The following is a 16,184-nucleotide window of genomic DNA, read 5'->3' as shown; positions in this document are numbered from 1 at the left end:
GGGTTGAGTCAGTCTGATACAGATAGTGTAGTAGGTATTATACTGAGGAATAACAGGGGGTCTAGGTAGGGTTGAGTCAGTCTGATACAGATAGTGTAGTAGGTATTATACTGAGGAATAACAGGGGGTCTAGGTAGGGTTGAGTCAGTCTGATACAGATAGTGTAGTAGGTATTATACTGAGGAATAACAGGGGGTCTAGGGTTAAGTTGGATCTTAGAATGAACCCAAGAGATTGTTCTCATTCAAATGTGTCATCTGTTTGATCTAAATCTAACTTCCTACGGCTGTTGATGAATTTCACCCTTCTCAGTGTGTATCTGTTTCTTTTAAGCTTCATTGAATTAAATGGAATTTTGAATGGAACTGGAAGATGTGGACTAAAGCATCGTATTCCTTTCAGAACCCTATGAACTTCCCTAACCCCTCAGTCCCCTGTCTGTGGAGACCCTAACCCCTCTGTCTCCTGTCTGTGGAGACCCTAACCCCTTGGTCCCCTGTCTGTGGAGACCCTAACCCCTCTGTCTCCTGTCTGTGGAGACCCTAACCCCTCTGTCTCCTGTCTGTGGAGACCCTAACCCCTCTGTCTCCTGTCTGTGGAGACCCTAACCCCTTTGTCTCCTGTTTGTGGAGACCCTAACCCCTCAGTCCCCTGTCTGTGGAGACCCTAACCCCTCTGTTCCCTGTCTGTGCAGACCCTAACCCCTCTGTCTCCTGTCTGTGGAGACCCTAACCCCTCTGTCTCCTGTCTGTGGAGACCCTAACCCCTCTGTCTCCTGTCTGTGGAGACCCTAACCCCTCTGTCTCCTGTCTGTGGAGACCCTAACCCCTCTGTTCCCTGTCTGTGGAGACCCTAACCCCTCTGTCTCCTGTCTGTGGAGACCCTAACCCCTCGGTCCCCTGTCTGTGGAGACCCTAACCCCTCAGTCTCCTGTCTGTGGAGACCCTAACCCCTCGGTCTCCTGTCTGTGGAGACCCTAACCCCTGGTCTCCTGTCTGTGGAGACCCTAACCCCTCGGTCTTCTGTTTGTGGAGACCCTAACCCCTCGGTCTCCTGTCTGTGGAGACGCTAACCCCTCTGTCTCCTGTCTGTGGAGACCCTAACCCCTCGGTCTCCTGTCTGTGGAGACCCTAACCCCTCGGTCTCCCTCGGTCTCCTGTCTGTGGAGAACCTAACCCCTCGGTCTCCTGTCTGTGGAGACCCTAACCCCTCGGTCTCCTGTCTGTGGGGACCCTAACCCCTCGGTCTCCCTCGGTCTCCTGTCTGTGGAGACCCTAACCCCTCGGTCTCCTCTCTGTGGAGACCCTAACCCCTCGGTCTCCTGTCTGTGGAGACCCTAACCCCTCGGTCTCCTGTCTGTGGAGACCCTAACCCCTCGGTCTCCTGTCTGTGGAGACCCTAACCCCTCTGTCCCCTGTCTGTGGAGACCCTAACCCCTCTGTTCCCTGTCTGTGGAGGCCCTAACCCCTCTGTCCCCTGTCTGTGGAGACCCTAACCCCTCTGTTCCCTGTCTGTGGAGACCCTAACCCCTCTGTCTCCTGTCTGTGGAGACCCTAACCCCTCTGTTCTCTGTGGCCTATCTAGGATGTAGTGCTGTACTGCCTGGAGAACGGGGTGTGTGACGTCAATCACCGTGACAACGCGGGCTACTGTGCGTTGCACGAGGCATGTGCACGTGGCTGGCTTGCTATCACTCAGCACCTGCTGGAGCACGGTGCCGACGTCAACTGTAGCGCCCAGGAAGGCACCAGGTAGACACACACACACACACTTAAGCATGGACACTCACTTTCTCTCTCACTAACACACAGGCCAGACATATGGACATGGACAATTGCCTTCCAAGGCTCTGTACATAACGCGAGTGTATGTGTGGCGTGTCTGTCTCCCTCCCCCCCAGGCCCCTCCATGACGCGGTGGAGAATGACCATCTGGAAGTGGTCCGTCTGCTGCTGTCCTACGGAGCTGACCCAACCCTGGCTACGTACTCTGGCCGCAGCCTCCTCCGCATGACACACTCCCACGGCATGGAGGGATTCCTCTCTGGTGAGACAGCTTTAGAGATGGTGTGTGTGTGTTCCTCATCTGTGGAGGACACAGTATCATCCTTGGGAGTTGCCCGCGTTACCCCACTATCAGGTTACTTAGCAACAGCTGTAGAGGGGTCATCCTCTAAGGGCTGGCCCTTGTGAGCGGTGCAGTGAGGGGGAGAGAGGTTGCCTGACGACTCAAACGGAATACTTCCACTGTTCTATGTTCACTACATACTTCAGTCAGAGACTGCCGTCAGGGAGGTCGTTGTTGGGGATGTAAAAATGAGGGTTGTTGTACAAAAACAAGTCACCGGCGATTGGATCATCGCTAACCAATCGGTGTATCAAAGCCAATGACGAATTTTCAAAACACGGCTTTGCCTACATGTGTTCTGGCTCTGGCCCAACACAGCGGTTTCTGGGGGCCAGGATAGGGACAGCCTCATTACACACACACACACACAAACACACAGACAGACACACACACAGTTTAAATGGATGGTGAGGAGATATACCAAGGGGAAGTAGAGGACAGCGTTCCATTGAGTGCTTGAGAGAACCGCAGTGAGCTAGCATCCCTCTCTCTCTTCCTCCCTCTCTCTCTCTTCCTCCCTCCCTCTCTCTCTCTTCCTCCCTCCCTCTCTCTCTCTTCCTCCCTCCCTCTCTCTCTCTTCCTCTCTCCCTCCCTCCCTCTCTCTCTTCCTCCCTCTCTTCCTCCCTCCATCCGTTCTCCTCCCCGGCTATTCAGGTCATTATTAATCAGCCCTGCTCTGGCGCACACGCTCTCTCTCCCTCCCTCCCACACACACACACACACACACACACACACACACACACACACACACACACACACACACACACACACACACACACACACACACACACACACACACACACACACACACACACACACACACACTTTCCTCCTCTTATACACTCTCCAGCAGCGATTGTCAAACGGTGCCTAGTTCACTCCACTCACCTAACCTGATCTGTACTTCCCAGAGAGAGAAAACGCACCACAAATCCAATTCATTTAGGCAAAAAGGGGGATTAGAATTTCCCCCTTCAGCTCAATTCCACGGTGGCCCACAGTGCTGCTTCAGCTCCAGCCCTCTCTGCCTCTCTCCACTCACTAATCCTCAAGTGTTGATGAGTTGATACTATTTTACATAAGCCTGCCCACTAGGAGCACCCCAGAACCCACTAGGAGCACTCCCTCCCTCCTTGTCCTCTCCGCTCCTCCCTCCCTGTCTTCTCCTCCCTCTCCTCTCTCTTCCCTCACTGGACTCTCCTCTCTCTCTTCCCTCCCTGGACTCTCCTCTCTCTCTTCCCTCCCTGGACTCTCTTCCCTCCCTGGACTCTCTTCCCTCTCTGGACTCTCCTCTCTCTCTTCCCTTCCTGGACTCTCCTCTCTCTCTTCCCTCCCTGGACTCTCCTCTCTCTCTTCCCTCCCTGGACTCTCCTCTCTCTCTTCCTTCCCTGGACTCTCCTCTCTCTCTTCCCTCCCTGGACTCTCCTCTCTCTCTTCCCTCCCTGGACTCTCTTCCCTCCCTGGACTCTCTTCCCTCCCTGGACTCTCTTCCCTCTCTGGACTCTCTTCTCTCTCGTCCCTCTCTGGACTCTCCTCTCTCTCTTCCCTCCCTGGACTCTCCTCTCTCTCTTCCCTCCCTGGACTCTCCTCTCTCTCTTCCCTCCCTGGACTCTCCTCTCTCTCTTCCATCCCTGGACTCTCCTCTCTCTCTTCCCTCTCTGGACTCTCCTCTCTCTCTTCCCTCTCTGGACTCTCTTCTCTCTCTTCCCTCTCTTCCCTCTCCTCTCTCTCTTCCCTCCCTGGGCTCTCCTCTCTCTCTTCCCTCTCTGGGCTCTCCTCTCTCTCTTCCCTCTCTTCCCTCTCCTCTCTCTCTTCCCTCTCTGGACTCTCCTCTCTCTCTTCCCTCTCTGGACTCTCTTCTCTCTCTTCCCTCTCTGGACTCTCCTCTCTCTCTTCCCTCCCTTGGCTCTCCTCTCTCTCTTCCCTCTCTTCCCTCTCCTCTCTCTCTTCCCTCCCTGGGCTCTCCTCTCTCTCTTCCCTCCCTGGACTCTCTTCCCTCTCTGGACTCTCTTCTCTCTCTTCCCTCTCTGGACTCTCCTCTCTCTCTTCCCTCCCTGGACTCTCCTCTCTCTCTTCCTCTCTGGACTCTCCTCTCTCTCTTCCCTCCCTGGACTCTCCTCTCTCTCTTCCCTCTCTGGACTCTCCTCTCTCTCTTCCCTCCCTGGGCTCTCCTCTCTCTCTCTTCCCTCCCTGGGCTCTCCTCTCTCTCTTCCCTCTCTTCCCTCTCCTCTCTCTCTTCCCTCCCTGGGCTCTCCTCTCTCTCTTCCCTCCCTGGACTCTCCTCTCTCTCTTCCCTCTCTGGACTCTCCTCTCTCTCTTCCCTCTCTGGACTCTCTTCTCTCTCTCCCTCTCTGGACTCTCCTCTCTCTCTTCCCTCCCTGGACTCTCCTCTCTCTCTTCCCTCTCTGGACTCTCCTCTCTCTCTTCCCTCCCTGGACTCTCTTCTCTCTCTTCCCTCCCTGGACTCTCTTCCCTCTCTGGACTCTCTTCCCTCCCTGGACTCTCTTCTCTCTCTTCCCTCCCTGGACTCTCCTCTCTCCCTTCCCTCCCTGGACTCTCTTCTCTCTCTTCCCTCCCTGGACTCTCTTCCCTCTCTCTCTTCCCTCCCTGGACTCTCTTCCCTCTCTGTTCTTCCCTTTCTGGACTCTCTCTCCATCTCTGGACTCTCTCTCCCTCTCTGGCCTTCCCTCCCTGGCCTCTGGGCCTTCTACAGGGATACTCTGGGATTTTGTTTCCTAATCTTGTTTATTTGCGAGGTAGATCCCTCGTTCCCGAATGCCTTGGACTGAGCAGGGAAACAAGACAACATCTGAAATAGCTGTGTGTTTCCGTGTCTGTGTGGAGCTGGAAGTATGGTGGTGATGTAACACAGAGGCGGTGTGTGTCGGTAGAGAGAGTATCTCCATTGACACACACACACACACACACACACATACTGCCCTGAGCGCTGAGTGCTGCAATATCGTGACCCACATTACCCAGGGAGAGCAGAGAGCCGGGGGAGAGGAGGGGGCAGAAGGAGGGGTGGACGGGGGTAGCAATCAGAGCCATGCACCTCTCTTTTCTTCTCTTCTCTGCTCTCCCTCTCTCCCTCCGCTCTCCTCCCCTAATCACCACTTCCCACTTAGCATTTAAAACGGCTGCTTCCCCCGCAAACCACAGAGCAGCACGGCCACAGAGCAGCGCGGCCACAGAGCAGCACGGCCACAGAGCAGCACGGCCACAGTGCAGCACGGCCACAGAGCCAGCCTGTCATTTAGAGCTATGGGGAGCACAGTGCTCAGCTAAACCCTGCTGACACACACACACACACACACACACACACACACACACACACACACACACACACACACACACTGCAGAGAGGCATATATACAACAAGCCAGCACTAACAAATGAACACACTCAGTGGCGTTGCAGGGTAATAGCCTCTTCATCCTTCCTTCCGTGCTCTCGTTCCCGTCCTCTCTCCGTCTCAACTCCCAGGCTTTGTGTAAGACCACGTTAGAGACTGAGCGAGCGGAAGGCACGGCAAGCGCAAGGAAGCTAGAAACAGTGAGTGTGTGAAATGGAGAGAGTGAGTACGACTAAAAGACAGATGGAGGGAGTGTGAAGGGCTAGAGAGAGAGAATGAAATATAGAGGGGGGATAGTGTGACAGAGAGAACTGGAACGAGGCTGAGCAAGCGTGAAGGAGCTAGAGAGAGAATGAAAGATGGAGCGAGAGGAAGTAGAGAGAGGGAGAGAGAGAAGGGGGGCGTGGTAAATCGTCAGGTTTGTCTGGATGTGCTGCCTGCCAGTCTGATTTCCACCTCCTCCCCCAATGTGTTCTCTCTCCCTGGGAGCTCTAATCAGCAGCTAACAACACACACTTTCTTACTTTCCTTCGCCTCGTTCTTTCTCTCTCCTTTCTCTCCTTCCCCTCTCTGCCTCTCTCTCCTTCCCCTCTCTGCCTCTCTCTCCTTTCCCTCTCTGCCTCTCTCTCCTTTCCCTCTCTGCCTCTCCCTCCTTTCCCTCTCTGCCTCTCCCTCCTTTCCCTCTCTGCCTCTCCCTCCTTTCCCTCTCTGCCTCTCTCTCCTTCCCCTCTCTGCCTCTCTCTCCTTTCCCTCTCTGCCTCTCTCTCCTTTCCCTCTCTGCCTCTCTCTCCTTCCCCTCTCTGCCTCTCTCTCCTTTCCCTCTCTGCCTCTCTCTCCTTTCCCTCTCTGCCTCTCCCTCCTTTCCCTCTCTGCCTCTCTCTCCTTTCCCTCTCTGCCTCTCCCTTTCCCTCTCTGCCTCTCCCTTTCCCTCTCTGCCTCTCCCTTTCCCTCTCTGCCTCTCTCTCCTTTCCCTCTCTGCCTCTCTCTCCTTTCCCTCTCTGCCTCTCTCTTTCCCTCTCTCTCTTTCTCTGTCGTTCCGTGGGTTTTTTAATGAGGCTTAACTGCTGAATCCCTGAATGGCTGTAGCTGGCACAACACTCCCTTGCTGCCTCTGGCACTGCCACACTACCCACCCAACGCCAAGCCCCCGCACAGCTGCCCCCGCTCCCACACCGGCTCCCTGTGCGCAAGCACACACACAACACATACATAAACATACACACACACACACACACACACAGAATGCAAACATAGTGACCTGCTGTCCAAGCAGCCGGAGCCGTTTTTAAATGAACACTCGGTGGAGTGAACACCCGGTGATTTACGTGTGTGTGTGAGAGCGCGCATGGCTCCCTAGCGGCTTTGAAGGCTCCCGAGTGGAATCTGATTAGAGATGCATGTCTGACACACACTGCCGCGCTCCGCCTGTTCCACCGTGAGGCAGAGTGAACAGGGAGGGCGGGGGGCCAAGGTGGGGGGGCCAAGGTGGGGGGCCCGGGTGGGGGGCGGGGGCCAGGTTGGGGGGTGGGGGGCCAAGGTGGGGGGCGGGGGCCAGGGTGGGGGGTGGGGGGTGGGGGGCCAGGGTGGGGGGCGGGGGCCAGGGTGGGGGTGGGGGCCAGGTTGGGGGGCGGGGGCCAGGTTGGGGGGTGGGGGGCCAGGGTGGGGGGTGGGGGCCATGTTGGGGGTGGGGGGCCAGGGTGGGGGGTGGGGGCCAGGATGGGGGGCCAGGTTGGGGGGTGGGGGGCCAGGTTAGGGGGCGGGGGAAGGTTTATAGGGCCACTTTTCCTCTCATCTGCAGCAGCGGCTTTCTCTATCCTCTGTTTTTTCCTTTCTTTTTATCACTGTCTCAAATCAAATCAAATGTATTTATATAGCCCTTCGTACATCAGCTGATATCTCAAAGTGCTGTACAGAAACCCAGCCTAAAACCCCAAACAGCAAGCAATGCAGGTGTAGAAGCACGGTGGCTAGGAAAAACTCCCTAGAAAGGCCAAAACCTAGGAAGAAACCTAGAGAGGAACCAGGCTATGTGGGGTGGCCAGTCCTCTTCTGGCTGTGCCGGGTGGAGATTATAACAGAACATGGCCAAGATGTTCAAATGTTCATAAATGATCAGCATGTTCGAATAATAAGAAGGCGGAACAGTTGAAACTGGAGCAGCAGCACGGCCAGGTGGACTGGGGACAGCAAGGAGTCATCATGTCAGGTAATCCTGGGGCATGGTCCTAGGGCTCAGGTCCTCTGAGAGAGAGAAGGAGAGAATTAGAGAATGCACACTTAGATTCACACAGGACACCGAATAGGACAGGAGAAGTACTCCAGATATAACAAACTGACCCTAGCCCCCCGACACATAAACTACTGCAGCATAAATACTGGAGGCTGAGACAGGAGGGGTCAGGAGACACTGTGGACCCATCCGAGGACACCCCCGGACAGGGCCAAACAGGAAGGATATAACCCCACCCACTTTGCCAAAGCACAGCCCCCACACCACTAGAGGGATATCTTCAACCACCAACTTACCATCCTGAGACAGGGCCGAGTATAGCCCACAAAGATCTCCACCATGGCACAACCCAAGGGGGGGCGCCAACCCAGACAGGATGACCACATCAGTGAATCAACCCACTCAGGTGATGCACCCCTTCCAGGAACGGCATGAGAGAGCCCCAGTAAGCCAGTGACTCAGCCCCTGTTATAGGGTTAGAGGCAGAGAATCCCAGTGGAAAGAGGGGAACCGGCCAGGCAGAGACAGCAAGGGCGGTTCGTTGCTCCAGAGCCTTTCCGTTCACCTTCCCACTCCTGGGCCAGACTACACTCAATCATATGACCCACTGAAGAGATGAGTCTTCAGTAAAGACTTAAAGGTTGAGACCGAGTTTGCGTCTCTGACATGGGTAGGCAGACCGTTCCATAAAAATGGAGCTCTATAGGAGAAAGCCCTGCCTCCAGCTGTTTGCTTAGCAATTCTAGGGACAATTAGGAGGCCTGCGTCTTGTGACCGTAGCGTACGTGTAGGTATGTACGGCAGGACCAAATCAGAGAGATAGGTAGGAGCAAGCCCATGTAATGCTTTGTAGGTTAGCAGTAAAACCTTGAAATCAGCCCTTGCTTTGACAGGAAGCCAGTGTAGAGAGGCTAGCACTGGAGTAATATGATCACATTTTTTGGTTCTAGTCAGGATTCTAGCAGCCGTATTTAGCACCAACTGAAGTTTATTTAGTGCTTTATCCGGGTAGCCGGAAAGTAGAGCATTGCAGTAGTCTAACCTAGAAGTGACAAAAGCATGGATAAATTTTTCTGCATCATTTTTGGACAGAAAGTTTCTGATTTTTGCAATGTTACGTAGATGGAAAAAAGCTGTCCTTGAAATGGTCTTGATATGTTTTTCAAAAGAGAGATCAGGGTCCAGAGTAATGCCGCGGTCCTTCACAGTTTTATTTGAGACGACTGTACAACCATTAAGATTCATTGTCAGATTCAACAGAAGATCTCTTTGTTTCTTGGGACCTAGAACAAGCATCTCTGTTTTGTCCGAGTTTAAAAGTAGAACGTTTGCAGCCATCTACTTCCTTATGTCTGAAACACATGCTTCTAGCAAGGGCAATTTTGGGGCTTCACCATGTTTCATTGAAATGTACAGCTGTGTGTCATCCGCATAGCAGTGAAAGTTAACATTATGTTTTCGAATAACGTCCCCAAGAGGTAAAATATATAGTGAAAACAATAGTGGTCCTAAAACGGAACCTTGAGGAACACCGAAATTTACAGTTGATTTGTCAGAGGCAAACCATTCACAGAGACAAACTGATATCTTTCCGACAGATAAGATCTAAACCAGGCCAGAACTTGTCCGTGTAGACCAAATTTGGGTTTCCAATCTCTCCAAAAGAATGTGGTGATCGATGGTATCAAAAGCAGCACTAAGGTCTAGGAGCACGAGGACAGATGCAGAGCCTCGGTCCGATGCCATTAAAATGTAAATTACCACCTTCACAAGTGCCGTCTCAGTGCTATGATGGGGTCTAAAACCAGACTGAAGCATTTCGTATACATTGTTTGTCTTCAGGAAGGCAGTAAGTTGCTGCGCAACAGCCTTTTCTAACATTTTTGAGAGGAATGGAAGATTCGATATAGGCCGATAGTTTTTTATATTTTCTGGATCAAGGTTTGACTTTTTCAAGAGAGGATTTATTACTGCCACTTTTAGTGAGTTTGGTACACATCCGGTGGATAGAGAGCCGTTTATTATGTTCAACATAGGAGGGCCAAGCACAGGAAGCAGCTCTTTCAGTTGTTTAGTTGGAATAGGGTCCAGTATGCAGCTTGAAGGTTTAGAGGCCATGATTATTTTCATCATTGTGTCAAGAGATATATTACTAAAACACTTGAGCGTCTCTCTTGATCCTAGGTCCTGGGAGAGTTGTGCAGACTCAGGACAACTGAGCTTTGAAGGAATACGCAGATTTAAAGAGGAGTCCGTAATTTGCTTTCTAATAATCATAATCTTTTCCTCAAAGAAGTTCATGAATTTATCACTGCTAAAGTGAAAGTCATCCTCTCTTGGGGACTGCTGCTTTTTAGTTAGTTTTGCGACAGTATCAAAAGGAATTTCGGATTGTTCTTATTTTCCTCAATTAAGTTAGAAAAATAGGATGATCGAGCAGCAGTAAGGGCTCTACGGTACTGCACGGTACCGTCCTTCCAAGCTAGTCGGAAGACTTCCAGTTTTGTGTGGCGCCATTTCCGTTCCAATTTTCTGGAAGCTTGCTTCAGAGCTCGGGTATTTTCTGTGTACCAGGGAGCTAGTTTCTTATGAGAAATGTTTTAGTTTTTAGGGGTGCAACTGCATCTAGGGTATTGCGCAAGGTTAAATTGAGTTCCTCAGTTAGGTGGTTAACTGATTTTTTAACTGTCTCTCACCAATGCAGAGCCAGACGTCTCTACAAAAATATGCATCTCTTTCTCTCATTCTCTCTGCTCTGTCCCTGTTTATAGCTGTACCGTGTCTCTCTCTCTGCTCTGTCCCTGTTTATAGCTGTACCGTGTCTCTCTCTGCTCTGTCCCTGTTTATAGCTGTACCGTGTCTCTCTCTCTGCTCTGTCCCTGTTTATAGCTGTACTGTGTCTCTCTCTGCTCTGTCCCTGTTTATAGCTGTACCGTGTCTCTCTCTCTGCTCTGTCCCTGTTTATAGATGTACCATGTCTCTCTCTCTGCTCTGTCCCTGTTTATAGCTGTACCGTGTCTCTCTCTGCTCTGTCCCTGTTTATAGCTGTACCATGTCTCTCTCTCTGCTCTGTCCCTGTTTATAGCTGTACCGTGTCTCTCTCTGCTCTGTCCCTGTTTATAGCTGTACCGTGTCTCTCTCTGCTCTGTCCCTGTTTATAGCTGTACCGTGTCTCTCTCTGCTCTGTCCCTGTTTATAGCTGTACCGTGTCTCTCTCTCTGCTCTGTCCCTGTTTATAGCTGTACCGTGTCTCTCTCTCTGCACTGTCCCTGTTTATAGCTGTACCGTGTCTCTCTCTCTGCTCTGTCCCTGTTTATAGCTGTACCGTGTCTCTCTCTCTGCTCTGTCCCTGTTTATAGCTGTACCGTGTCTCTCTCTCTGCACTGTCCCTGTTTATAGCTGTACCGTGTCTCTCTCTCTGCTCTGTCCCTGTTTATAGCTGTACCGTGTCTCTCTCTCTGCTCTGTCCCTGTTTATAGCTGTACCATGTCTCTCTCTCTGCTCTGTCCCTGTTTATAGCTGTACCATGTCTCTCTCTCTGCTCTGTCCCTGTTTATAGCTGTACCATGTCTCTCTCTCTGCTCTGTCCCTGTTTATAGCTGTACCATGTCTCTCTCTGCTCTGTACCTGTTTATAGCTGTACCGTGTCTCTCTCTCTGCTCTGTCCCTGTTTATAGATGTACCATGTCTCTCTCTCTGCTCTGTCCCTGTTTATAGCTGTACCGTGTCTCTCTCTGCTCTGTACCTGTTTATAGCTGTACCGTGTCTCTCTCTGCTCTGTCCCTGTTTATAGCTGTACCGTGTCTCTCTCTGCTCTGTACCTGTTTATAGCTGTACCGTGTCTCTCTCTGCTCTGTCCCTGTTTATAGCTGTACTGTGTCTCTCTCTCTGCTCTGTCCCTGTTTATAGCTGTACCGTGTCTCTCTCTGCTCTGTCCCTGTTTATAGCTGTACCGTGTCTCTCTCTCTGCTCTGTCCCTGTTTATAGATGTACCATGTCTCTCTCTCTGCTCTGTCCCTGTTTATAGCTGTACCGTGTCTCTCTCTCTGCTCTGTCCCTGTTTATAGCTGTACCGTGTCTCTCTCTGCTCTGTACCTGTTTATAGCTGTACCGTGTCTCTCTCTCTGCTCTGTCCCTGTTTATAGCTGTACCGTGTCTCTCTCTCTGCTCTGTCCCTGTTTATAGCTGTACCGTGTCTCTCTCTCTGCTCTGTCCCTGTTTATAGCTGTACCGTGTCTCTCTCTCTCTGCTCTGTCCCTGTTTATAGCTGTACCGTGTCTCTCTCTGCTCTGTCACTGTTTATAGCTGTAACCGTGTCTCTCTCTGCTCTGTCCCTGTTTATAGCTGTACCGTGTCTCTTCTCTCTGCTCTGTCCCTGTTATAGCTGTACCGTGTCTCTCTCCTCTCTCTCTCCTCTCTGCTCTGTCCCTGTTTATAGCTGTACCGTGTCTCTCTCTGCACTGTCCCTGTTTATAGCTGTACTGTGTCTCTCTCTCTGCTCTTGTCCCTGTTTATAGCTGTACTGTGTCTCTCTCTCTGCTCTGTCCCTGTTTATAGCTGTACCGTGTCTCTCTCTCTGCTCTGTCCCTGTTTAATAGCTGTACTGTGTCTCTCTCTCTGCTCTGTCCCTGTTTATAGCTGTACTGTGTCTCTCTCTCTGCTCTGTCCCTGTTTATAGCTGTACTGTGTCTCTCTCTCTGCTCTGTCCCTGTTTATAGCTGTACCGTGTCTCTCTCTCTGCTCTGTCCCTGTTTATAGCTGTACCGTGTCTCTCTCTGTTCTGTCCCTGTTTATAGCTGTAACCGTGTCTCTCTCTCTGCTCTGTCCCTGTTTATAGCTGTACCGTGTCTCTCTCTCTGCTCTGTCCCTGTTTATAGCTGTACCGTGTCTCTCTCTCTGCTCTGTCCCTGTTTATAGCTGTACCGTGTCTCTCTCTCTGCTCTGTCCCTGTTTATAGCTGTACCGTGTCTCTCTCTCTGCTCTGTCTCTGTTATAGCTGTACCGTGTCTCTCTCTCTGCTCTGTCCCTGTTTATAGCTGTACCGTGTCTCTCTCTCTGCTCTGTCCCTGTTTATAGCTGTACCGTGTCTCTCTCTGCTCTGTCCCTGTTTATAGCTGTACTGTGTCTCTCTCTGCTCTGTCCCTGTTTATAGCTGTACCGTGTCTCTCTCTCTCTGCACTGTCCCTGTTTATAGCTGTACTGTGTCTCTCTCTCTGCTCTGTCTCTGTTTATAGCTGTACCGTGTCTCTGTCTCTCTAGAGTATTTTTCCGACCTGAAGGGGCGTGAAGACACTGACGAAGGCATCTACTGGGAGTTTTACGGCAGCGCTGTGTGTGGTGAGTACACACACACACACACACACACACACACAACACACACACACACACAACACACACACACACACACACACACACACACACACACACACACACTCACACACACACACACACACACACACACACACACACACACACAGGAGAAGAGAGGGAGAGAAAGGACCAGCAGGAAGAAGACAGACCCTCAGGTAAATCTCTGTGGGAGTCTTCTCGGAGGAGACCAGCATTGATTCAGAAGGACAACATCAGAAAAAGAGAACAGTGGCTTCTCTTGTATCCGCTAGATTTTTCCCTCCCAGCTACGGAGCGAGCTACGCTTTTGTGCCTACCTCACCTCCTGCCTACCTACTCTCCTGCCTCCCTACTCTCCTGACTCCCTACTCTCCTGCCTCCCTACTCTCCTGCCTCCCTACTCTCCTGCCTCCCTACTCTCCTGCCTACCTACTCTCCTGCCTACCTCACCTCCTGCCTCCCTACTCTCCTGCCTCCCTACTCTCCTGCCTCCCTACTCTCCTGCCTCCCTACTCTCCTGCCCCCCTACTCTCCTGCCTCCCTACTCTCCTGCCTACCTACTCTCCTGCCTCCCTACTCTCCTGCCTCCCTACTCTCCTGCCTACCTACTCTCCTGCCTACCTCACCTCCTGCCTCCCTACTCTCCTGCCTCCCTACTCTCCTGCCTCCCTACTCTCCTGCCTCCCTACTCTCCTGCCTTCCTACTCTCCTGCCTCCCTACTCTCCTGCCCCCCTAACTCTCCTGCCTCCCTACTCTCCTGCCTACCTACTCTCCTGCCTCCCTACTCTCCTGCCTACCTCACCTCCTGCCTCCCTACTCTCCTGCCTCCCTACTCTCCTGCCTCCCTACTCTCCTGCCTCCCTACTCTCCTGCCCCCCTACTCTCCTGCCTTCCTACTCTCCTGCCTCCCTACTCTCCTGCCTCCCTACTCTCCTGCCTCCCTACTCTCCTGCCTACCTACTCTCCTGCCCTCCCTACTCTCCTGCCTCCCTACTCTCCTGCCTCCCTACTCTCCTGCCTCCCTACTCTCCTGCCCCCCTACTCTCCTGCCTCCCTACTCTCCTGCCTCCCTACTCTCCTGCCTCCCTACTCTCCTGCCTACCTACTCTCCTGCCTACCTCACCTCCTACCCTCCCTACTCTCCTGCCTCCCTACTCTCCGCCTGCCTCCCTACTCTCCTGCCTCGCTACTCTCCTGCCTCCCTACTCTCCTGCCCCCTACTCTCCCTGCCTCCCTACTCTCCTGCCTACCTACTCTCCTGCCTCCCTACCTCCTGCCTCCCTACTCTCCTGCCTCCCTACTCTCCTGCCTCCCTACTCTCCTGCCCCCCTACTCTCCTGCCTCCCTACTCTCCTGCCTCCCTACTCTCCTGCCTCCCTACTCTCCTGCCTCCCTACTCCTCCTGCCGCCCTACTCTCCTGCCTCCCTACTCTCCTGCCTCCCTACTCTCCTGCCTCCCTACTCTCCTACCTCCCTACTCTCCTGCCTACCTACTCTCCCTGCCTACCTACTCTCCTGCCTACCTCACCTCCTGCCTCCCTACTCTCCTGCCTCCCTACTCTCCTGCCTCCCGACTCTCCTGCCTACCTCCCTCCTGCCTCCCTACTCTCCTGCCTCCCTACTCTCCTGCCTCCCCTACTCTCCTGCCTACCTACTCTCCTGCCTACCTCAACCATCCTGCCTCCCTACTCCTCCTGCCTCCCTACTCTCCTGCCTACCTACTCTCCTGCCTATCTACTCTCCTGCCTCCCTACTCTCCTGCCTCCCTACTCTCCTGCCTACCTACTCTCCTGCCTACCCTCACCTCCTGCCTCCCTACTCTCCTGCCTCCCTACTCTCCTGCCTCCCTACTCTCCTGCCTCCCTACTTCCCTGCCTACCCTCCCCTCCTGCCTACCTCCCCTCCTGCCTCCCTACTCTCCTGCCTCCCTACTCTCCTGCCTCCCTACTCTCCTGCCTGCCTACCTCCCCTCCTGCCGACCCTCCCTCCTGCCGACCTCACCTCCTGCCTCCAAACCACAAGTTTCTCCCATTTATTGCTTACGATCAATATTGATGGCCCATGTTGAAATCCAACTTGCAACCTTCGCATTGCCAACACCCACCGCGCTCCAACCAACTGAGATATGTGAATCTCAATGCCACGCGGAAAGGTCTCCGGTTTTAACAAGTGATGCTATGGAGGTTTGTGCTCCAGAGAGAAGAGGAGGGGGATGGGGAGGCTACTACAGAATGGGCCTCACTCCAGCTGTTAGGAAAGCAAATTCCCTCCTCTCCCACTCCCTCTATCCTCCTCCTCCCACTCCCTCTATCCTCCTCTCTCCACTCCCCCTATCCTCCTCTCTCACTCCCCTATCCTCCTCTCTCACTCCCTCTATCCTCCTCTCTCCACTCCCCCTATCCTCCTCTCTCACTCCCCCTATCCTCCTCTCTCACTCCCCCTATCCTCCTCTCTCACTCCCCCTATCCTCCTCTCTCCACTCCCCCTATCCTCCTCTCTCACTCCCTCTATCCTCCCCTCCCACTCCCTCTATCCTCTCCCTCTATCCTCCCCTCTCCACTCCCTCTATCCTCCCCTCTCCACTCCCCTCTAACCCTCCCCTCTCCACTCCCTCAACCCTCCCCTCTCCTCTCCCCTCCCCTCTCCACTCCCTCTACCCTCTCCACTCCCTCTACCCTCTCCCTCTATCCTCTCCTCTAATCCTCTCCTTTCCACTCCCTCTATCCTCTCCACTCCCTCTAGCCTCTCCTTTCCACTCCCTCTATCCTCTCCTCTCCACTCCCTCTGTCCTCCCCTCTCCACTCCCTCTACCTCTCCACTCCCTCTATCCTCTCCTCTCCCTCTATCCTCCCCTCTCCACTTCCTCCCCACTCCCTCTATCCTCTGCCTCTATCCTCTGCCTCTATCCTCTCCCTCTATCCTCTCCCTCTATCCTCCCCTCTCCACTCCCTCTATCCTCCCCTCTCCACTCCCTCTATCCTCCCCTCTCCACTCCCTCTATCCTCTCCTCTCCCTCTATCCTCTCCCTCTATCCTCCCCCTCTCCCACTCCCCTCTATCTCTGCCTCTATCCTCTGCCTCTATCCTCTGCCTCTATCCTCTGCCTCTATCCTCTATCCTCCC

The 16,184-nt window shown here is 53.3% G+C and overlaps 1 protein-coding gene across 1 annotated transcript in view; it reads left to right on the top strand.

The window, feature by feature from the left end:
* LOC109890336 (BCL-6 corepressor) overlaps nt 1-16,184 on the top strand; it is a gene marked incomplete in the record, with an annotated part of 70,781 nt that overhangs the window by 50,419 nt on the left and 4,178 nt on the right. The window contains 3 exon segments of the mRNA XM_031823847.1: nt 1,585-1,751; nt 1,901-2,046; nt 12,972-13,049. Of these exon segments, the coding sequence (XP_031679707.1) occupies nt 1,585-1,751; nt 1,901-2,046; nt 12,972-13,049 (391 nt within the window).

This window comes from Oncorhynchus kisutch, linkage group LG5 (assembly GCF_002021735.2).
Source record: "Oncorhynchus kisutch isolate 150728-3 linkage group LG5, Okis_V2, whole genome shotgun sequence".
Lineage (NCBI taxonomy): Eukaryota > Metazoa > Chordata > Actinopteri > Salmoniformes > Salmonidae > Oncorhynchus > Oncorhynchus kisutch.
The sequence above is the reverse complement of the archived record's forward strand: the minus strand, read 5'-3'. Positions and strand labels throughout refer to the sequence as shown.